At 39.8% G+C, this 23,406-nt stretch overlaps 1 protein-coding gene and 1 long non-coding RNA gene across 20 annotated transcripts in view; one reads left to right on the forward strand and one right to left on the reverse strand.

Moving 5' to 3' along the window:
- Positions 1-17,092, forward strand: part of PREX1 (phosphatidylinositol-3,4,5-trisphosphate dependent Rac exchange factor 1) — a 165,680-nt gene extending 148,588 nt beyond the window's left edge. For all 3 annotated transcript variants that reach the window (XM_063349670.1, XM_063349671.1, XM_063349672.1), the window contains exons 27-40: positions 2,090-2,178; positions 2,577-2,659; positions 3,269-3,359; positions 5,090-5,218; positions 5,925-5,966; positions 7,858-8,075; positions 9,141-9,240; positions 9,914-10,057; positions 10,711-10,825; positions 11,265-11,331; positions 11,929-12,116; positions 12,811-12,913; positions 13,470-13,537; positions 15,794-17,092. In XM_063349670.1, coding sequence (XP_063205740.1) covers positions 2,090-2,178; positions 2,577-2,659; positions 3,269-3,359; positions 5,090-5,218; positions 5,925-5,966; positions 7,858-8,075; positions 9,141-9,240; positions 9,914-10,057; positions 10,711-10,825; positions 11,265-11,331; positions 11,929-12,116; positions 12,811-12,913; positions 13,470-13,537; positions 15,794-15,836 — 1,480 coding nt within the window. In that variant the 3' untranslated portion in view covers positions 15,837-17,092. The remainder of the gene's footprint in view (positions 1-2,089; positions 2,179-2,576; positions 2,660-3,268; positions 3,360-5,089; positions 5,219-5,924; positions 5,967-7,857; positions 8,076-9,140; positions 9,241-9,913; positions 10,058-10,710; positions 10,826-11,264; positions 11,332-11,928; positions 12,117-12,810; positions 12,914-13,469; positions 13,538-15,793) is intronic.
- Positions 1-23,406, reverse strand: part of LOC134522240 (uncharacterized) — a 167,088-nt gene that overhangs the window by 13,581 nt on the left and 130,101 nt on the right. For 14 of the 17 annotated variants that reach the window (XR_010072991.1, XR_010072993.1, XR_010072981.1 and 11 more), the window contains 3 exons: positions 21,920-22,068; positions 20,808-20,890; positions 5,977-7,518 (listed from right to left, as the gene is read on the reverse strand). This is a non-coding gene — a long non-coding RNA (uncharacterized LOC134522240). Of the gene's footprint in view, positions 1-573; positions 1,337-5,976; positions 7,519-17,091; positions 17,706-20,807; positions 20,891-21,919; positions 22,069-23,406 lie in introns of those variants that run through there. The other 3 variants (XR_010072984.1, XR_010072982.1, XR_010072983.1) reach the window with 3 other exon arrangements.

Here is a 23,406-nt window from a genome sequence, read left to right on the forward strand (position 1 = left end):
TGGTCTTATAATAGCCGCAATGGTAAGGGGATGTTTCCATTCAGTTCTGTAAACAATTTTCCCAAAAGCCTTAAGAGCTGAGAAGCAGAAATGGACATTGAGTTTTTTTATTTTTAATGGGTCTTTGAAACCACAAATGCAAATGTTTATTCAGGTGTCTCAAAATCTTGGTTTTGGGACATGATTGACTGCTGCTTCTCCAGGAATATTTGCTGTTAAAGTAAACCTCACACACTCCAAGTCTGTCTGTCTTGGGAGGAAACATTCGGAAATTCAGCTTCAGAAGAAATGGAACAGAAAGTTGCAGTCATGTCTGACCATTGCAATTTGACATCCTTAATAGGCCATTTTTACATGTCTAGGAAGGCCAGAGGACTTTGCCTATATAAAGGAGTAAAGACACTTTACAGTGAGTTGGGAGGATTTCGGTAACTTGAATGAATGATGCACCTTTCAAACTTCCACACTACAGGCCTGATTTTTTACTTGCTGTTGGGTTTGCACTAGCCCAAGCAGTAATATGTTACAGTCATGCAGGGCTGCAGAAATGACGGAATCGGAACGGTTTACGTTGGAAGGGGTCTCTGGAGCCCACATGGTGGTATCTCTCACTCACAACAGGTCCAACAAGATAGGGTGCTCAGGGTCTTCTCCAGTTGAATATTGAACATCTCCAAGGACTGCAAATAGGAACTCAGTAAAGAAACAAAAAACCAGCACTCACAATGTTGAGATCTGTGGCATCTATTTATTGTGCTAGATTTAAATCTGCACGCGGGCTTCGAAGCTTTTTTTAATTGAAATGTGCTGCATTTCTTTAATTGTTAATAGGAACCCCATTTATGAACACTGTTTAGTTTAAATTGTTCTGTAGTTGAGGCCAATCTATTCTGGGGGAAGCTGAATAGTGACATCAAAACAGTCTCTGTGGGTCTGTCACTTGTTTCAAAATTTTACACATAAAAAAAAGATTAATCTGTCTTATCTTTATTAGACAGAGGAAGAGAATTAAGCATATATTACAGATAATAGTTACTCAAGGGGGAATAAAATGTATTTTGATGGGTTTTGATCTGAAAAACCTACTGAGGAGCTACAAAAATAAGCAAATTACAGATAATAAAAAATCTTGTTTGCATTAGCCATGCTTCTTTCTTCTGGATCATTTGGAGGTGTAAGTCAGATTTCATAAGGGTTCGTACTGCAGAGTAGTTGCCATAAGCATTAATCTTCTTCAATAAAAAAATATTTCTTTGATAATGGGCTTAACAAAGGACAGACCAGACCCACGGTTAGGGTTCTTTCAATTGCTCTTGTATTTTTCTCTCATCTCAATCTAAAATAAAAACAGAGGAAGAGATAACATGGAAAATTTTGTAGGCTTTGTTTCGAACTTGTACCTTTTAAAAGCACTTTGTCACTTAACTGGAGGAGGAGAGACTGAGACCCATAGCCTTTTTGATTACCTTTATTAAGTTATGGTTAGTGTAAAGTGAACTTTAAACAGAGGAGATTCATAGCAGAATTTTCCATGTGTCCATGAGCCAGCATTGGTGTGAAGCCAACTGTAGTGACTCCTCTGCTTCCTGAGATAATTTTAGGATCTGCTCTGATGGTATAGATTCCTTAAATTTCCTCTCCCATCTCCAGTATCTGTGCTACTGCAGCTTCAGTGTATGCTTGAGTTGGATGCTGTTAATATCTTCAGAATTGGTAATAAACATTGAGTTTAGTGGAGATTGTCTCACAGATTTTAATTATTTCTCCCCTCTTCAATGCTCATAGAGCATGTTTAATGATGTGACCCAGATGAGGTCTGTGGTGGGAAGTCCATCTTCATTATTTATAGGATCCAGGCGATATATTAAGCATTGAGTGGTCACTATAAATGGAAAAAGACATCCCCTTACAGTGCCAGCCCCAGGGGCCTTGCTTAATGGTTGTTCTGCATGTAATTAGTTTTCCTTTTGTGTATGCGTAACTGAATTAGTTTGGGGGATTGCAGTGTTAATACAAACAGAATGACAGGGTATCAGACTGGACGTAAGGACAGCTTATTTTCAGTCAGCTTCTTTGATTTTCTTTTTAGTGAATGTAACAGTAACCGGGACTCAGTGCTGTCATACACCAGCGTACGGAGCAACAGCTCGTACTTGGGCAGTGACGAGATGGGGTCAGGTGAGTACATCCATAGATTACACGCGTATTTCTCATACCAGGCCCCTTAGTAGAGCTGATAAGTCTTTGCTGATTATAAGCACTTGCATGTTTAAGTTGCGAATGTGGTTTCTTCAAAACTAATCTCAAGAACATAAAGATAAGAGATTTGTTCTTTTTCTAATGAACCACAATAAATTTGGAATAGGGAAGAGGTATTCGGCAGGGATAAGCTTCTTTAGTTATTGGACATTTGCATTACATGAAAAATCACGAGTATTTTGATCTATGAATTAGAGATAAAGCAGCAATCATTTTTCACCCACTCCAGTGTGAAGATGTGCTTGTGTCATCTGTGACCTCATCACAGATTACATTGGTATAAGACAGTTAAAAGCTTTTCATCTTTCTTTTGTTAGGAGATGAGCTTCCCAATGATATGAGGATTCCTTTAGATAAACAAGATAAACTTCATGGCTGCCTGGAACATCTTTTTAACCAGGTATGTAAAGCGTTACTATTACACAGAATTGCTTTCTCTTTATGCATGTCAAACAAGAAATTGGAAGTATCAAATTGTTTAATGAAATCATATTTTGAGAGAAGACAAACTATCAAGATTTTGGGGCACAGTGTAAGCAAGTATATTATAGGACAGTTTGAGGAATCAGTTTTGTCAACGCTCAAGTTGCCGTGTGTGATTTCAGTGAGGTTTACCTGCCTGATCTCAGACATTAGACTGAGGGGAAAAAAGCTTTCATGAAAAAAAGGAAAACACGAACAGAATTCTAATATGTATCATATTCTTGTGGGATCTAAATGGATCACATTTACAGATCTCAGAAGAGTTCTCGCAAGTTTAGCCAACAGATGTCTTTATAGATGTATAGCACCAGGGAATTGTTATGTATTGTCTTTTGCGTCATCAGCATGTAGATAACATTGTGCAAAACGCTGTATTCGGTGTGAGGCTCTTTAGGCCAGTTTATGGTTGGAAAGTCTTAATGCTATTTGTCAACGAGAAATCATTCCAAAATACAAATAGTGTAACGGCTTTTGCATTTTCTTCTGCAAATTTCACTAACACTGATTGAAAACATTCCAATTGTAGGTCGATGCAATCAATGCACTTCTAAAAGGACCAGTAATAACTAAGGCCTTTGAAGAAACCAAGCACTTTCCAATGGACCACAGTTTGCAAGGTAAAGGAAAAGGTTGACTGTATTTAATAATGTGATTTGCTAGGACTTAAGAGCTTAACATATCTACAATATGGCCACACAAACTCACTTAACTATGCAGTCTGCCCACTCATACACTAATGGCAGGTACCGTGTCTGACCATCGAAATTTTGCATCCTTAAAAGGTCATTTTCACATAAATTCCTTGTGAAACACCCAGAACACTTGTGTTATATGCCGCTGAATCCTCACAGCTCTTTCACAAGTCTCCAAATCTGTCCCTCAGTGTGAACACGGATATGTATCTCCAAAGGTACGAGGTAGAGATAGGTGAGATATAAGGTCAATGAGCGCTCTGATAAGCTGACGAGGGGCTGGCCACTGTAGATCTGAGGCACCAAAAGGTTCTGCCTGAGTTTTCTTAATGACTTATTCTGCTTTTCTTCAGATGGATAATTGCCAGAGTAAACTCATCCTCACATGACACTTATTTTGAAAACTGATTCCCATAGAGAGCAAACAGATGATGCCGTGTTTTCTTTTTCCTCAGGGAGCATGAGGAGACTTTGGTCTTAATGGTTTTGGGGCCCAGGATGTGGTTTCTTCTCTCACTGAAATACACAGGACTTTATTTTCTGAACATTTGCTGCATTTCCTTTCCCACTTGAAATCTGAAATGTTTCCTACTATTCCTAGTATACTTCAGGTGCTGTAGTCACGCCCCCCCTGCTCCAACCTTTGACAAGCTCTATTTTTAAGTTACAGTGGCAAACTCTCGAAGAGACTTTTTTTCTGCCTTTTTTTTTTTTCTGAGCCCAGAAATAACTCCTATGAAGTTCTGTTACATGAACTCATCTTTGCAAACACATTCTCATTTATGTAGAATATCTATTAGTCTTTCCATGCACTGTTTGAATGAAGCGAAGAAATAACAGCCACCCTGTGTCCACTGCCTTTATTTTATTTTGCTTAGTCTCATTTGTTACAACTATATTAATTACACTGACAGAGTCTTTTAGTTAACTGAAGTTAACTGATGATCCCACATTCATCACACTAAGGAACGGACAAGCCCTGCTTACATTCAGCTGGAATCCGGACCAAAGACACCATAGACACCTTTCAGTGATGGATGTGAATTTGAATGCTCTCCCGTTTCTGTTCATGAGCAGTGATTTGGCACGGTTTTTCTGTGTTTCTCTGTCTGCTTATGCATTTTATCACCACCGATGGGGTAGTTGGCTTAGCTACCTAGCTAAGTCATGGAGAATAAATCTTCTACTCTGTAATTAAATAATTAGTTTCCATCAGGTGAAAGAAAGCAGAGTATTTCATAACTTAGCAGTATTATGGGATGTGACAGCTGCAGCCAAAACGTTGATCTGATTCTGCACAGCCAGAGACTCCAGATCTACCTGATCCAGCTGCTTGCGCACTATTAAAGGCAGAGAAAACAGAAGGGAATTCCGTGCTTTGTGAGTCGTGCAGAGCTCCCGTCACTGTGCACGTCACCATGTACATAACTTTTAGTCCATAATCCTGAAAACAATGCTAGGAGACTGCTGGTCATGAGATTATAGGAAAAGCCTTTTCTTCCTTCTGTATTAGATCTATTTAAGAACACTTTTCATTCACAGTTGTTGCTATTGATACTGTATCTCTGCTTTTGTCTGTATACACATTATAACTCATAAGCCACTCTCAGGTATGGAGCATTTCCTTAATGGCTAACAAACTCAATTTTTTCTAGAATTTAAACAGAAGGAAGAAACCACGGTTAGGTGCCGGAATAATATTCAAGCCAGCATTCAAGAAGATCCATGGAACCTTCCATTGCGCATCAAGAACCTTGTTGAAATTATACAAAAACATGTGGAAGGTTTGTAAATAAAGAAAAGTTTGTCATCGGCTTCAGGGAGAAAAGATTTTGATCTAATCAAGCCTAGCAGTTGAGCATTTTATCTCAATGTGTAATAAGGCTGCACTGGGCTCTAGAGAAGAACAGGTAAAACAGGTTATCGTTTGCAGAGTCTCGGTGCCGTATGGTAAAATCTCACCTGTGCAGCAGTTCCAAAGAACCTTCTCTCCCTTATTTTATTTCATCAGCCCATTCAGACAGAATGATATCAGACCTGATCTATTTCCCTGTGATTTTTGTAACGTTTTTACAAAAGGAAGAGGGAGATGTTTGGTATATTCCAGAACGAAATGAATGCTAATCAGCCATTACAACATCCTAGCCCATTGCAGTCTGGTTGAACTGGAACAGGAGCTGAATCTGATGTTTTCAGCCCAGTGCAAAGCACTGGACAGAAATCACCTCCTTAGAGATTCATCTACACGTGCAGTTTGGTTGCAGTAATTCATGACTGTTAACAGAGCATTCAGCCTGTAAAATTCTTTGATTTACACTTTGTTTCTTTTTCGGTCATTAAAATACCTGTACGAGTAAGGACTACTAGAGTAAATAGAAATGGCCACGCAGAGGCCAGGCATTGTGAGGAATGAGGAGTCTGTTACCAAATGCAATCAAATCTACCTTGGTGTCATGTTGACTAGAACATTCCTTTTCTTCACTGTTTCAGATGGGAAGAACCAGCTGCTTTTGGCCTTGTTAAAATGCACAGGTAAGGGGTTTTGAATTGTTGCAAAACAATGTCATATATACAGGAGTCCCTAACCCTTACAGTTTTATGTGCAAGCATGTGCATACATCAGGATGTTATGATTTGCCTTAGCATTTCGGGTTTTCTGTGGCATTTTATGCTAACATTTCTTATACTCTGCATCTAGGGCAACTTTCCACGCATCTGACATCTGTTCTTCAGTTTACATTATTTCAATTCACTGTAGGCTGCTTGTGTTACCTGGCTGGTCGCTGATGTTTCCCAAGTACTGTTTTTCTTTTTACTGCCTTCATATTTCCCTTTGTACAGTCCTCCTTCCCAGATGGCTTTTGCTGTTTCCTGCTGTGGTGAGAACACGCAGCAAAAATGAGCCCTATTGCACAACTTTCTGTGAGACAGAGAAAGAGACTCTGTCATCTTTCCAGCCAGAGCCGGTGTGTTAGGAGCTAGGATTGTGTGTACCGAAATTATAGCCAGGTGCAGAGTAAGACCCTAAGTGTGCAGGCAGCACCTCATTACACATCATTAATCTGTGTGGTGTGTGCATGGTAATACACAAAACATTGTGCTCGCAGGTGGAGGGACAGGCCTTTCCCAGGAGTGAATGCGCAGTCTTTTCGTAATTGAAACACCTACTTGGTGTACTTTTGTTTGAAAATGAGATAATAAATAACTGGAATAGGCTGTTGTTATTTCACTGTGCCAGACTCGATTCTCAAGTCTTCATAAAACGAAGATGAGAGATTTGCATGGGTTGAAGTCACCTCTCTGCTCCTGCCAGGGCTGGTCCGTGAGTCTGTCTGACACCACCAGCGTGTGGTGTCACTCTAGTGTCCATAAAGGCTGTTTTTAATGCCAGCAGATACAATGACTCCCTAAGTCACTACCCGTGCCCCATCTCCTGCAGCATCTCCATGAACATCCTCTGGAAAGAATGGAGGAACAGATGGCACTGAACTGGCTACGGCAGCTCATGGCACAAGGGATTCCCTTGCCTTGAGGGCAGTCCTAGGCTCTCTTTGCCTCACTTCCAGCAGTGCAGAGGTGTGCTGCTGGAAGGATTGGTTGCCCTTAAGCTGAGAATATGGCCCAGGGCCTGGAGCGTATTAGTCAGTCTGTTGTGTTTGCTGCTTTATAAAAATAATCCAGATCTTCAAAGCCTCTGGGTGATGTCTTCAGCTTCTTTCTCTGGGGAGAACACTGCCTGGACAATAAGAGACTGCTGTACTCTGGTGCCTGCTGGCGGAGCCCAGGGTGCCTGGGAAGTAGCTCTTCACTTATTCATGTGCCTCTTTGGCCTGCAATCCCCTTAAGTGTGACGAGGTTGATTTGACCAGCATGTGGCTGCCTGGCAGGCGGACTGGAAGCAAAGTTAACACGGGGAGAAATTCTCCCAGGAAACATAAACCAATTGGTACCGTATGGGCAGGCCCAGTTAATGCATTAAGCATATGGGAAGCCCACAAAATACAGATGGATGGGGGAAGATGAATCGCTAATAGCCCAGGAGAGAAGTAATGGCAGAGACCTTCTTTCAAGAATTCTCTTGCTTCTGTAAACAAAAAAAGAAGGGAATCAGTCCAGATACAGCACTAAGGAGTTACAGCTCTTCCCAGCCAGAAGAATGTGCACGCAGATGGCAGAGGTAGTAATAAACAGTCAAGTGGACTAGAAAATTTTCAAACATGCATGTACTCCAGCTATGCTGTCTTTATCTAGACACCCAGGTCACCCAGCAAGAAGAGGTTATCTGTTAAGTCTTTGCAAGGCTACAGCAGAAGCCAAACGTCATGCGCACACACAAACACACGCGCAAACTGCCTCTTTGGCAGTGAGATTAAAGACAAGTATACTCATGACTTCTTTGTGCTTCTCTCCCCTTCTCTGGCAGATACTGAGCTACAGCTGAGACGTGATTCCATCTTCTGCCAGTCTCTTGTGGCTGCTATTTGCACCTTTTCAGAGCAGTTACTGGCCGCTCTCAACTATCGATACAACAACAATGGGGAATACGAAGAAAGCAGCAGAGATGCAAGCAGAAAATGGCTGGAACAGATAGCAGCCACTGGTGTTTTACTAAACTACCAGGCTCTCCTCTCTCCCACTGTGGTAAGATGAAGAGTCGTGGCACCCTTGGGTCTGCTCGCACTTGCCTCTGTACTTCTCTGCCATTCACAGCACAGCCAGAGCCCTTCCTTCTAGCAGCATGGTTAGACTCATTACAGCAGCCTGTGGCAATTCCCACTGCTCACAACGATGTGCCAATATTCCATATCATCTTAATCTTCTCACAAATACTGGACCCACTGGAATACTGTAGGAATCTGTCTGCCTTCGGATTTGTTGTAACCCTGCTGCATTTAGGGAGGTTTTAGTGCTCCGTTGTTGGTGACACATGTGTGGCCTGCCATCTTCTGGTGAAAGCGTACATTTCAACAAATAGGTGAAAATGTTCTGAGAATTTCAAGAGCTTGGACAACATGAAAATGTAGGCTTTTGTTCATACACTGGGCACTTTTACAGAATAGATAGACTGCAGTCTCTCTCTACTTCCGTTGTTCTGGTATTTCCATGTCTAAGGAGGAGAGGAGCTGGTCTTGCATAGTTCCTCTGCACCTAATGGAACAGATAAACCATAGCTACAGTAGATAAGCTACCATAACTGTAAAAATGTTAAGAAAAAGGAGCATAAAAAAGACAAGTAGCTCTGGCACTATAGAGAAGTGACAATTGTTGGACTTTGTAAACATCATAGGTTGAGTGTCGTTTGTTTTTTTTAAATACAATCCAAACTATATGCATATGTAACTGCTATTTCTTCACGTTGCATGGAACGTAGGGACATCTATGTCACAGTAACTGATAGGCCGTCCTTCCCATTTGTAGGTATAGAATAAAGTTTGGAGAAAGAGACTCCTTCAGACTTACTCAGTCAAATCTCTCTACTCCCTGTGAATCCCATCCAGTGACATCTAAGCAAAGGGTAGCTAAGATTGTATCACAAAGCCAAAGAGCCATTAGTAATTACCTGGCTGGGATGGAGTTAATGGGAAGGCTCCACATTCTGCTCTGAGTCTCCTGAACCAAAGCATGCCCATAACAACTATACCTTTCTGCCACTGATCTCTTTCTGGCAGATTATAACCTATTTATATCTGTTTCTTTGCCCTGCAGAAGGAGGAGCGTACCATGCTGGAAGACTTCCAGGTCACTCTGACTGAGCTGGACAAAGTTGCCTTCTATTTCAAGCAGCTGGATGAAAGTCTTGTAGCAAGTGAGTATTCTCTGTTTCTTTGAAGCTCTTTTTCTCTTGTTTGTTTCATGGGTTAATGTCCTCCGTGATTGTAAATCTAACAGACCGTGTCAGACCCAGAGAGTACTGAGCAGCTTCTCTGGAGCGCTGTTGCATTCTCTCAGCTTCCACTGCAGACAGACAGGATACAAGGCAGGACTGACATTGTGGGATTGTGGGATGCTGGTTCTGTGATTTGTAACTACGGTCTGTGCCAGCGTACCTTACCCGTGTGATTTCACACATGGGGAGCTATGACAGATGATGAGCAGTTCCCGACAGATGTTTGTAATTCACCATCTTACCTAAGGTAGAAGGACTGTCCCTCTCCAGCTCTTCTGTGTCCTGTGTCCCACCCTGCCAGATCTCTCTCCATGTTTACTGACTATGAGATGCCATGAAACAAGATAGGATTTTAATTATTAACCATGTTTATGGTATTAGCATCAAACATCATGGTAGGTCATGCTAACTGCGTATCTTTTTAAGTATAATATTTCAGAGCCTGCATTCTCTCAATAAGGGCTCTCTCCCTTATTCCTCTAACGCTGGAGATGTGAAATGTCATTAGATAACCTAACAAACTCAGATAGCGATGGTTTTGCATTTCTCCTGCTGCAGTAAAACAGCAAGTGTTTTATCTTTATTTCTCCAGATACTCATGTCTTCTACCACATCGAAGGAAGTCGCCAGGCTTTGAAGGTTATCTTTTATCTTGACAGCTACTACTTCTCCAAACTGCCTTCTCGGTTTCAGAGTGGGGGAAGCTTGAAACTGCACACGGTGCTCTTTACAAAAGGTGTCTATAAAAAGCTTTCTTGAGAAAAATAAGATAACTTGTGATGTTGAAAGATTCAAAATAAAGAATGACCATGAAGCTCTTAACATAATGCAGCTGAGAACTACAGATATATTTAAGAAGCAGATGTTTGTGTTCTAGGAAGACCTGGGGGAGTGCTAGATTTTAGAATAAGACACAATCATGAGAACAAGATATGCCTGTTTGGGTCTTTTTTTATGCCTTCCTATAAAGGCCAAACAGACATTGTATTGGACTATGTGGACAATCTGATCTAGTATGGTATCAGGAGACGTTCCCAGGCTACAGAGAAGCGTTTTTAAAAGCCTACACTGTGACAGAATCATCGGGGTTGGAAATTGACTTGATAAGCAAATATTCACACCAAAATACAATACAGGAAATTTCCTTCAAGGGGCTATTAATGGCGAGTAACTGCTGTTAGATAGAACTGCTTTTTGTGACGCTCACCTTTATGATACTACCTCTATATTCCCATACAGGGACATGCATTAAATTTATGCAGTAACGGGATCGACCTTGACATGATCCAACAGTCATTTGCTGAGCAGTGACATGATATAATGATAAACAAATAAATGAATAAAAAGAAAATTCATAACATGGGTTTACTAAAATGTTTTCTTCTTCAGCTCTAGAGAGTACGGAGGGGCAATCACAACCAGCTGGCTCATCTCTAGAGGAACTTCCCCAGCAAATTAATGGCATTTCACTTGAAAAAGTGCAGCAATACTACCGTAAACTCAGGTATTTCATGCTTCTCCTTTGCCTTAAAAGACAGTGAAAAGAGTGCTCCTTCCTAAGGTACTCAAAATGTAAGAGATTCCATTCCTGATGGTTTCATGTACAAATACAATTTTTGGAGATTCTCATTGTGTGGGAAACTTGTTAATTTTCTTCCCATAGTTAAGCTCATTCTGAAGTAGTGCACTGTACAGGATGAAATGCCCATCTAATTTGACTTCATAATTTTGTGCAGAGCTGAAATTACATAAAAAGGGGATTTGGCGTATTTTAGTACAGACTTCATAAATTACTGCAATCAAAATAGTTGAATAAGAAAGCAGATCTTCAAGTACAAGATTTTTAGCATAGCCCTCTCAGATGTTTTGTATGAGATAGTATACATATTTGCGCTTCAAATGAGACACACCAACTAATGTAGTCCTTGCTGGCCTTTTTGCAGGACATTTTACCTGGAGAGATCAAACTTGCCCACTGATTCCAATACTACTGCAGTGAAGATTGACCAGGTATAGTTATTGTGTTTATTTCTACAATAAATTATCTCATAGAAACATTATTTCTAAATCTCTAAAATCCCAGTCGTGGGATATCCATATTGCAGGCCTGTACAAATCCAAACATCATTTAAAAAACATTCCCTACCCTAAAGAAGTGATCTGAATTTCTCTGAGGCTTGGCAACAGTTCTTTTGTTTGGAAGAAAATGTGCCGAACTGGGGCAGGCACAAACAGGAAAATAGTACCTCCCAGTATGGCAGGTAAAGGCAGTCTGTCTAACTGGGGCAGGTGGCACATGGGAATATACGCATGTAAGGCATTAAATACTCCTGCAGGGAAGACAAAATCACAGGCTATCTTTGCAATTGCAATATACATTGTAAACAATCTATGTGACCTGTGATAATTGCAAAAAATCGCCCCAAGCCCAAGTAGCATTTTTCCACTTCCAAAGTTCATGTATATTCTAAATAGTTGTTACTCTGTGGCAGTTACTTTTGTGTAGAATATTGTGCTTAGACATAGGATAAAGAATTGTAAATGTCTTTATAACTGAAGGTGTACATATGCCACTGATGCTTTTTTTTTTATTATTGCTTTGTTTAGCTTATTCGCCCCATTAATGCAATGGATGAGCTTTGCAGGCTGATGAAGTCTTTCATTAATACAAAACCAACCCAGTCAGGATATTCTAGCAGTAACACGTCAGGGGCTGGCCTGCTGCCCATATCCTCTGAGCTCTGTTATCGACTTGGAGCCTGTCAGATTACTATGTGCGGCACTGGGATGCAGAGGTGAGATTTAAGAAACCTACGTGTCACTGGGGTGATGAGACCTTTTGTCCTTTCTAGACATGTGAGCAATATATTTGATTCTGTTCAAAACAATAGAGAGGTAGATCGTAAGGGAATACAATAAGGACCTAAATCTACTGCCATCTTTATTTTAGGGTAGGTTGTGACTTTTAATACTTTTGTTAATAATTAGTCTTGACACACAAACTTCTTCATGTTTCAGTGCATCAACAAATGCAACTGACTGAGTGATCTCTTTTTGTATAACTTTCAGACAATGTTGTTTTCAGTCACACACTGAAAATGTAGGAAGTTGCTCAAAAATAGCTTTAGAATCTTGGTGTGTGCAAGCATTGATTCTAATCAGAGCGCTGTTCTTCCAGTATCTCAAAACCATCGAGTAAAGATTAGATTAATTTGTGAATAACTTCACATGAGTCAGTGCAGAAGCAGTGAAGCACAGCCTTGTGGTGATGATGCTGGGGACTCAAACGATTGCAGTATCTAGGTGTAACGAGACTGGAAATGCAGGACTGAGGGAATTTTGTAGCTTTGTAAATAAAAAGCCTAAAAAAGTAAATATAAGAACACTAGCTAACAGAAGTCATACTTACCAGATAAGTGTCCTGAACATACCTGTTCATACATTTTTAAATACAGTTTGTGATTGAACATCTCTTGTTCCCATGCTCAGAAGTACATTGAGTGTGTCCCTGGAGCAAGCAGCCATACTGGCTCGAAGTCATGGACTTTTGCCCAAGTGTATCATGCAAGCTACAGACATCATGCGAAAGCAAGTAAGTATCTGCACGTGTCTCTGCTCCATGCCACTGTTTTCATTCCAGTAACATCATTGTACAAACACCAGTTGACTTCAGTGTGGCACTGTATTTTGTGCACCACAAACCCATATGGCCAAACTTCTACTAATGTCTGAATAGCTACACACATATTTTACAGGAACAAATTAACTTTTGTATGTACAGCCATTACAGCAATTAAAATATCTGCCTCGGCGTACGTTATTTAAAGCGTGTGCCTTGGCGGTTAGCAAGTAGAGACTATCCAGTATATTTAAGACAATTCCTGTATATAAAAAACCCAAGTCTCAATCGCAGTGTTAAATAGTAGAAATTCCCTAGTGCTACACAGCAGTGCTTGTAAAGTGCTTTGGGACTAGTTCCATCTTTTAAGTAAACACAGATGACTAATGTATCCACCCAATGCATTCCAAATCTTCTCAAAGTAGTTAATGGATTCTCAAATAGAAACCAGACTCCCATTATAATATTTCCCCCTAAGGATCAGATGCTTTATCAATACTGTCAGTACCATAATTCTCTGTTTCCTTAGGGACCAAGGGTTGAAATCTCTGCCAAGAATCTGAAAGTGATGGACCAAATGCCACAGTGTGCACCTCGGTAGGTTATTATGTATTATGCATTTGATCTGAGTGCTGGTTTTATGTTTCTGTAACAATTGTGGAGTTCCTGTTATAACCAAAGATCTCCTTAGTAGCAATAGTAGAAAAAAGAAAAAATTCCTATTCTTCTTTTTCAGTGTACTAAACTAAGCGCACTGTAGATTAATCAGCTTTGCTGCTTACAGTTTGCAGATCATTAACTTCAAAAGTTTCTGCATAAAACATAGCTGATCAGAGGGGAGGCTCTTTTTTGGACTGTTGCTGTGAGTTGGCAAAGCTAGTGATTGACAGCCATCTGTGGAACGCTTAGAAAGAAAAATGCCTGAATGGCAAATATGACTGCAGATACGCAAAGATAATTCATAGCCTAATACTGTTTGTGCTTAGAAGAGCTTGACTGCTTAGTTATGGCAGAGCAGATTAAAGAGCAAGCACTTGAAGTCAGAGCAACCATACCGTACTGCAGCTGTAAGGGAGATCGGTTGCCCAGGGTTATGTATGTTTTTGTCTAGAAGACAACTTTGAAAAGCGCTCTACATTTGTCAATCCTACTATACCTAACGGGAGCTAGAGATGTTCGTCATCTCTCTCTACAGGGTAAGAATGCCTTTATTTTTAAGAAAAGTATCTCCTTCTGGTCAATTTCCTCCAATTTCATGTATCAGAGAGAAGAGAATATCCTTTAATAAACTGTAATGCAGCATTTTCCCACAATGGTAGTAACAGATCATCATCATCATATTGTCGTCAGTATATACAGAATCAGTCTGTACAGGTATCAGAGAAGCCTCTGATTCTGCTCTTGTTAATGGCATTGTTTCCATGACGGCGCAACAGTTCTGGCCTGCAGGAATCAGCCCCAGGAAAGATTCAGTAAAGTCTGTGCCGTCCCTTCAGACAGAGCGAGTGTACTTGCTCGTGCTGGAGTCCTCCAAAGAACATGTTAGTTCAGCGTCAAGAAGACTTCCTTAAAACACTGCTATCTTATTCACCCGGTACTAGACTTCTGAGTTAGTCTAAACAAGGCCCATGGTTTGTTGGTTGTTTTTTTTTTCCTATCTGCTCCTCAAAATGTTTATAAGAAATTATTTTAAACTTGACAATTAAACTTGAGACAGTGATGATGCTTACTGTAACAGCCCGGCCTTGGTTTATTTTCTCAAAGACCTTAAAAAGAACAATATTTCACATATAGAACCTTACCCTTCTGTTGGATTGTAATTGCTGTTTCAAAAAGGAATAAAATAATAGTCTGTGTTGGCTCCTGTCCATGTCCCCAGTGTCATATGTCAGCATTTTAGCAGCATGGTTATTTTTTGCCTTATTACTGGTCGGATGTTACTTTGGTTCCATTTTTACGACCAGAACAGCATGTTATGTTCAAAAAGAAACAGCTTTACAAACAAATCATAAGCCGAGGCATTTCTCTTCTTTTGTATGCGCTGTAAATCACAATGACAAATTCCAGGACTGTTTACTTGGATTATTTCAGGGCAATACAGCTCAGATACACATGTTCCTACTGGGCTCCGTCATCATAATGTGAAATAAAACTGAGCGAAGTTAAAAGGAGATCTGGTGAATTAATGTTAATTCTCAGGATTATACTTCCTAGCATTAAGGTTTGTCAAAGTCTGTAGTAGCAGTCTTGAAAGAGAAGTTATAAAAGACTTCAGTTTATTCAAATATAAAGTAGAAAAAGCCAAGAAAAAGCTACCACTAACAGTCGCATATGAACGATAGTCAGGTCAAGATGTGCTTTAGCTGTAACTACTGGTCTCGATTTGCTCATCTTGTAATTCAAAAAATTTCTCTGAAAACATGCTTACTAATTTTGAAGTTTGTTCAACCATGTCACCAAGCAAGCGTGTTCTTTTATCTCTTTGGTATCCCAGTCTCTATGAGAGGTGAACTCTCTCACTCAGGAAAAATGCTGAGCTGGGTTTAAAACAAAAGAAATACAGAGAAAGAAGGAAGGGACTGTTGAAGACCTGAATTGGACCAAAGTTAAAAGGGAAGTGATGCAAAGTGTCAAATAGTATTTGAACAATGATTGTAAATACTTCGGTTAATAAATTACTAGTGGCACTTCTAAATTTGCAATTATTAAAATTAAAAATAGTGGTATTCTTGATACCGGATTATGTCTAAAGCCTGCAGAATGATAAAGGAGATGTTGACTCTCATATACTATGCCAGTAACGTTGTTATCATCCTGATGATATTTAATACCGTACTCTTCATCTGTTTAAAGACTCTATAGGTTGTGCCAGCCACCTACAGATGGAGATTTATAAAAGTGAGAGAGGCGCCGTCACTGCAGCATGGATAAAGCATCCACCTACGAGCAGCCCTCTCTGAGGACCACGTGAACTGCCACTGATGGCGCCCGCTCAAGAGAGGAAGAGACATTGCTCTGGTTTAGTAGGAGATGAACCTGCTGGACGCGGGCACCAAGAATCTCCCAGCACGTGCAGGGATTCTTGCATCACTTTGACTTCTCAAAGAAATTCTTGAAACAACCACCCTGGAGCTAAGATGGATGTTACTGCCATTTGCTAGATGCCTGGAAAAATGACAATTAGATTTCCAGAAAGTGCAGTTTTACTGATGACTTGTTTGTGCTGCCACCTAAAAGTTGTGGACTTCAAGATACGGATTGGCTAAGAAAATGCAGAATGACACGCACCGCTCTCCCTGTACTACATCTGGCATCCACTTAATTGCCAGCATAATTTTGGTCAGCGTCCTTGAGCAGTAGCTTCATAAACCCCACTTTTTCATGAAGTGACCTGCACTTTTGAACAACGAATAGCACAATCTATGGTTTATTCCAATATGAACATAAACAATTTCTTCTGGAGTAATTTTCCACTTCAGCCCAGTGAGAACCAATCTCTCTATGCTGCAGACTATACATTCCATAATACTTCTTAACATTACTTCATTTTACTCGCTGTAGCTTTCAGGTTTTTGATTAACTCTTTTTACTAATGCCCTATTCTGTACTCTGGAAATACCGTACTATTTAAGAGGAGAGACTGGAGCGAAGGATTTTAAAGGAAACTTTACAAAGGAAAAATACAGTCTTAGAATCCGATTATTTGAACAGATGTAGTTTTTAAAACAGGTCAGAAGAACTATACTTATTTATGTGGAGTGGAATATGTGTTTTCGATCATGTTATTATATATACAAGATTTAAATAAAAATTATATTGTTTAAAATGGGACCAATATGCTGGCAATTACACAGCTACTCCCAGTTTACTGAAAAAAAAAAATCTACGTTATTTAAAATCTTTCAATATTTAAGTAGTCTTTAATACAGTTATTAAGATGTATTAGGGATGCTTTTAAGTTAAAAAAAAAAAGGAATCATGTATATAATGTACTTTATTTTTTCTTGTTTGAAAATTTGTTCTCCATTCTGTCAGTATTATCCTAAGCATAGTAATTTTTTCCAGATTACTGGCTGAAACTAATTGACACATGTCAGCAGTCTCAGGACAGGAATAATGTTGTTTCGGAGTGAGTGCCTTAATATGACCACCCATCCCTAACGAATTTCAATCGTAGCAGGTGTCGGTAGGAGGGTGTACAGGAAACTTCCCGTTGCTCTGCTGCTCCGCAGCCTCCTTTCAAACAGTTCCGAGTCAGGAGATCCAGAAGAGCTTTGCAGTGATGTATATTGTAGAAAATAAAGGTTTGGGGTTTTTATTTGTGAGGTTGTTTCATTTTTAGCTGGCTTAATTTTATTTTATTAACATCCAAACCACCTCAAAAATTAAAATTAGACCTTTTCCATTTGGATATGAAGGTTTCTTAAATTTTTTAATCTATACATCAACACAAAATGGCTTATGACAAGTTTGGGGATGCGGATTGTTCTGAACCTTGTTTCTTTATTTTTTTTTTCTTCAGTCACAGACTGAAATAATTTTGGGGAAGCAACGTGTTTTGTTTAATCTCTTGCTTTTAACTGTTTCCTCTGACCTACAGCAACCTGTTGCAGGGAACTCCACAACCCATCAATCGCCAGCTGCCGGGGGCAGGGCTTTGTTACTGAGCATCCATTTCGTACCGCAGCCAGATGAGCCGACCGTTGTTTCATGCACTTTCTGATTTTGTTTGGGTTAATTTTGGAAGAGTTATTCTTGCCGTTTGCTGTTTGAAGAAGAAATGGATGTTTCTTTACTGAATCCTCAACTTAAAATGTACTTAGTATTACAAGGAACACCCGTAAATGAAAAGAACACCTAGATCCTGGCTTTGCCTACACCAGCTCGGCTCCGCGGAACTGCAGAATTTCCAGAGCCTGGTGAGGAGCTGGCCCACACTTCCGCAGTCACTGTAAACCTTAGAGACACATGGAAGAGTACCTGAGGGCATTTACACTGTGCACTGTTTTACATTGAAATGTATGTTATTCTCATTGAAAACATGATAGAAGTTTTTATTATTAAAAGCTGGTTTATATTATAAGGAAAGAAGGTATGATCTTATTTTTCTGTTATACCCTTTAGTTCCTTGGCTCTAAGTTCTGTTGAACAGTTTCAGTTCTGATACTTGTATGGAGCAATGAGGAGTCAGAAGTTTAAACTCTAAGGGAAAAGTTGTTTTTACTGTCAGCTCAAACTGGTGGTGTGGAGCTAAACTCTTCCTGTTTGTGCAGTGTCGGCCACAGATGTGGTTTCACTGCAGACTTCCTATTACAGCTGAAAAGAAAACCTGTTTTGATGCTGTAAAATTGCAGGGTTTGAATCCAGTGCTGGAAAAAACAGGTTTAAGTGGAAAATAAGAGGGCAATGCCCAAGCCAACCTGCAAGTAGAGAGTAGATTAGGTCTGCAGAATTTCCATGACTAAAAGCAAAGTAAGAATCAGGCCTTCCACAACCAAACAAGTGCAGATTTCACAGATCTGGAGCATCTGATGCACTGCGAGCGTGGAACATGTGGAAAACACAGTCAAGATGGAGAAAATGGAAACTAGCAGCAGGATGACGAGGTGCGTCAGCAGCTGGCTGAAGGAAAGAAGGCAACACTGAAAAGAAAGTGGGGGTTGGTGGCATCTGCAAGCAGAATTTCTTGTGTATCAATCTCGTAACTGATTTCACTCAGCATTTTCATCAATCGCTGAAGCACAGGCAGTACCAGGCCGGGGTTGATGTTCAGTTGGGAGGCACTAATCTACAGACGGATCAGGATACACACAAAAAAAACCCTGGGAAGACTTTGAGCACTGAAGGGGATGAATGGGGTGAAATTTTACAGTACAAATATTAGCTCATGCCCTTGAAGATTAAACAGTTTTGCTATATTTCTTGTTAATTGTTAATAAAAGGACCTTGGTTATAGAGTTTGTCACAAGATAACTCAGATGCAATTTGACAGAGTCACGACAGCTCAGCCTGCACTAGGAGACAAATTTCCAGTTGGGATGGAGAAGTATTCGAGCCACTGTGCAGAGGCCAAATAATTAAGTGAAATTGCAGCAGCTAGATGTTGAGGAAAGATACTAAAGTGGTATCAATAAAGTGGATACAATTCTGCAAGGTAAGACCAGGAGAGCTTGATTTATTTAGCCTAAGACACAAGCGTATCTGATGTCTTTATAAGAAGATAATAATGAAAGAGGTAAAGGCAGTTCAATCTAAACATAAATATAGCCACAAGGAGAAAAAGGAGTACAAGCAATCAAGGATAAATACTGGCTGAAAATTGGTCTGTACCCTAGAAAATTTTTTTTTTTTTCCAATCAGGCTCTGACAAAAAAGCAATAACTCTTACAAAGGGGCTTGTCAAAGAGGGGGCAGTGGTGCCTGGAGCTGCAGGAGAGTGACAAGGTGGCCTTTCCCCGTCCAGCCCCCGTTGGCCACTGCAGCTGGGTCTGGCCGACAGAGACAGTGTGACTGTCCCTGCTGTGCCCGAGTTTGTCCAGGGCATTTGCAACGGTATAAACTGCTTTTCAAATCCAGGCCCTGGTTATCTGCTGGCATTAGACATTTTCATATTCCATATTTGCAGGCTGAAATACTGTGATTTATAGATAAGAAACCACAGATTCAGACAAATATACATTTCATTTCCATCTAGAATAAAAAACATTGAAAAGAAAAATCCACCTGGACTCTGGTAAATCCTTTTTCCTCAGTCATATTTTCTTATCAGCAAATGGTGCTACTTTGGGATTATTTTGAGCGCTAATTATTTAATGGTTCGAAAGTGATTTGAAGTTACAAACCACTAAGGACTACCAATCAGAATTTCAATGTAAAAATAATTAGAAACACTCCTACTTCCATAACAGCATATATAGTATTTCATTTGTCATAACACCTGGCATTGTAAACGTCTGATGCAGCATCTGAGCACCTGGTCATTGTTCATCGGTAAAAGGGCAAAACCCAATCCCTAACCCAACAAAGGGCTCGTAAAACCAGCTTATTCACGAAAGCACATAGCACGTAGACTTGGTGATAAGAGATCATTGATTAATCAAATTACCCAGTACAATTTGTATCTAAAAGTAGTATTTGTGTAGCACTAGAGTGTTCAAGTTTGCCACCCAGAGAAGTCTGCAGTGATTACTTATCCTAACGGGGAGGAAAAGCCTTTAAACAGCAAAAGGTGTTTTTCCCACATTTTAGAATGAGAGTCCTGGCTTTGATTAGCAGCAAGAAACCATTGTGATGCCGTGGGCTTTTGATCCTTCTGTTCCTGTCCAAAAATTCTTTCTGTTTCGTGTTAAATAACATAGTGCAATAGCAGTTTTAATAGTACTGTCGCAGCATCACTACACTACATTGCTAAAGGAGACTTCATTCAATATAAATTGAAAAAATTCCAGTGTCAGGAAGATGTGAGTTCCCGAGCGCTCAGTCTCACCATGCCCACCGTCCTTTGCTATACTGAGCACTTCACTTCTCCTCCCTGCTCCAGTTTGGGGAGGGAACTGGGGAACTATTTTATTACCACTGATATTGTGAAGACTCAAAGGAGAAAATTTGTAACCTGCTTTGAAAGCTGACAGTGCTTTACATACATAATCTAGTTCTAATGACTTGAAAAACAGGAAACTAGATGGAAAAAAGGATAACCATCATAAAGACACGTATAAAAATCTTTGCTTTTAATTACCATAAATATATTAACTGAGAGCATGCGGTATAAGGAAAGACAGTGTATTTTTGATGCACTTGCTCTGCCCCGTGTCATGATTCAGATGTACTATGCATTAATACCGTCAAGGAACATAATTTAACATACCTGTTTTCATTAGGGAAAAAGAATAAACTCATATTTATGTGTGAAGTTTCTTCAGAGTCCCTTATCTTCAGCAGTTCCTACTCCTTGATTTGAAGAACATCAGAATTCAGAACATAAGTAAAGGTTAGGTGAGTATTATTTTAAAAATATGGTCTTGTGAAGAGGGTATTCAATTTGGATTTTTTTTTAATTCGTAAAAGAATTGATAATTCTTTTATCACACAGTTTGGCATAAGATAAAACTGTTTATTTAAGGTCCTTCTAATTGTCGGCACATACACCCTGCGACTCAGGCTCTGGCGCACCGCTGCCATCAAGTGTACCAGAAGAAAGATCTGTTGGTACCTGGGCCCCAGTCAGTTGAATGGGTTACGCCTTTGCATCCTGAAGCCTACACCGGCCTCAGTGCTGAATTAAAGATGAAGGACCTGATTATCTTAGAATAATAGGTTTGCTTTTAATAGTTAACCTTTGAGAGATGTTTCTAGATGTTTCTACCTGACCACAAGATGAAAATCACTGCACTAGTACAATGCCACAGAACAAACAACTAACTCATTGAAGCAGTCAGAGGACTTTTGAAAGGCCTTTATTTTTGCCCTTTTTACAAAGGGTAGGAATGGCCACAGTAGTCTGACCATAGGCTAGGCCAAATTTAAAAGCCTTTTAAAAGTTAACTGATGATCAGCTATAGGAGTTCAAGTAAGATTGCTATAGCATTACTGCATTTACAGCTCATTTTGCACCCAAGAACAATTACCTCGCCTGGGCAATGCTGAAACAACATAAGTTGTATAGTGTGTTTTTGCATGAAACAGAACTTCTTGTGGTTTTAGGAAAATGTTCCAGATACGATATTTTTATATCAGTTTATAGGCTTGGTGTTTTCAAATGTTTTGTAAAAAGAAAAAAAAATGTACAGAATATTTGAGAGGGTTTTGCCTGTTAAGTTTGAGGCATTCTAGTGTACTAATACTGTTATATTTTTCTTCATGTTTCTGTATTTTTAACTAAGCACATTTATTCTGCATTAAGATAAAAGTCTTAATATAATTTGTTCAACTTTTTGTGTTGTATCATCCAATCCATGTTGTCATTTTCGCATTACTGACCTGTGTGTGTTCGGTGTGCTGTATGCTCTGTGTCTGTCAGAGCTGAAATCCAGCCATTCAGAAAACACTGCCCAGATGGTCATAACGATGGGTCTTCTACCAGACAGGATTCCGAGCACTCCTCTTGGGTTTGCAAGGTTGAAAGGTATCTGAACAGGAGATGTTTCTATTGGGTTAAGACGACTTGGGCTATTGCTTTAAGCAGAATGTTTTGAACTTCAAGAAGATTGAGAAAGTAAAAAGAAAACCGTATTTGATGGTTAAGTCCTTTTTTGCTTTGTGGGACAAGGTACAATTAAAAGAGCTCTTCCCTGCTGTGTGCAAACTGCATTCTGTCTTTATAGGGCATGAACTAAAGAACTGGATCTCTTGAGCCAGGAAAATGCATTGCTGCCTTTGATTCCCCAAACTGTGCATCTAAAATTTCCCTTGACCCTGAAACTGAGACAGGTCCTGAGTTTTCCCTCAGAGTATTAAACTCAGCTTTATGTGTTCTGACACTTATTCGGAATACCAAAATTAGCTACAACTTTTACTATTTCCATGGTGTATGTGTTGCATCAAGTTCATGGCAATCCAGCAGTTAGAATGAGGAAGTTCTGGACAGCCAGCCAGGCGATTAGACAGCCTAATCACCCTACTCATAAATGCCTCTTGCCTTTGATGATACACACAGCTTGTCAGCGCTCTCAGCTCTCTTTAAAATGGGAACTCATCATTTTCCTGTCTATCCAGGGGCTGACATTTGGGGAGAATTTACATTCACCAAAAGCATCAATTGTAGAGATTAAATCTGCACACCTGAAAGGGTTCAATAGGTTTCCAAGAAAGAAGAGAATAATTTAAGAGTTAAATCCCTTCATCCATGCCCCTGATCAAGATACTATGATTTGGGCTTCTTTCTCTTTGTAGCAATAGACACCAACATGTCAAAGGAGAGATTCAAGAACAGTTTTGTCTGTGGCTTCCTGTGTGGTGAAAAATGAACTTTTGTTTTGTCTCATTATTGCATATTTAGATATGTTAGGTTTGGTTTTTAGCAAAATCACCCTGTCGAATTCCCTTAGTCCTTAAAGTCTAGTAGCCTGAGTATTATTACAAGGAAGGACAAGCCTCTAGTTCTAAACAGTGGTTCAATTTCCACTTCACTTGCAAGAAACTTACAGAGGTGCTACTAGTTCCTCAGCTCCTGAACAAGACACCTGTTCAAGCCAACATGCCGTAGAGAGTAGCGATAATGAGCTACTCTCCAAGCAGTATTTTATGCTGGAGAAAATGACAGAAATCAGAGAATGAGGCAGTTGGTGCATGTCTCCCCTCTCTCACTAACAAGTTATGCAGAGCTGTGTGGTCACGCCTCAGGCTTTAGGAGATATTACTCTGTTTCAGAGGCTACTTCTTTTACATAGGAGGAAGTGAAAAAAAATCAGAAAAATAATGTAAATGGGCATAAGGAATTCAAATTAAGAAACGGATACCTCAACTCG

This window comes from Chroicocephalus ridibundus, chromosome 12 (assembly GCF_963924245.1).
Source record: "Chroicocephalus ridibundus chromosome 12, bChrRid1.1, whole genome shotgun sequence".
NCBI classification, from domain to species: domain Eukaryota; kingdom Metazoa; phylum Chordata; class Aves; order Charadriiformes; family Laridae; genus Chroicocephalus; species Chroicocephalus ridibundus.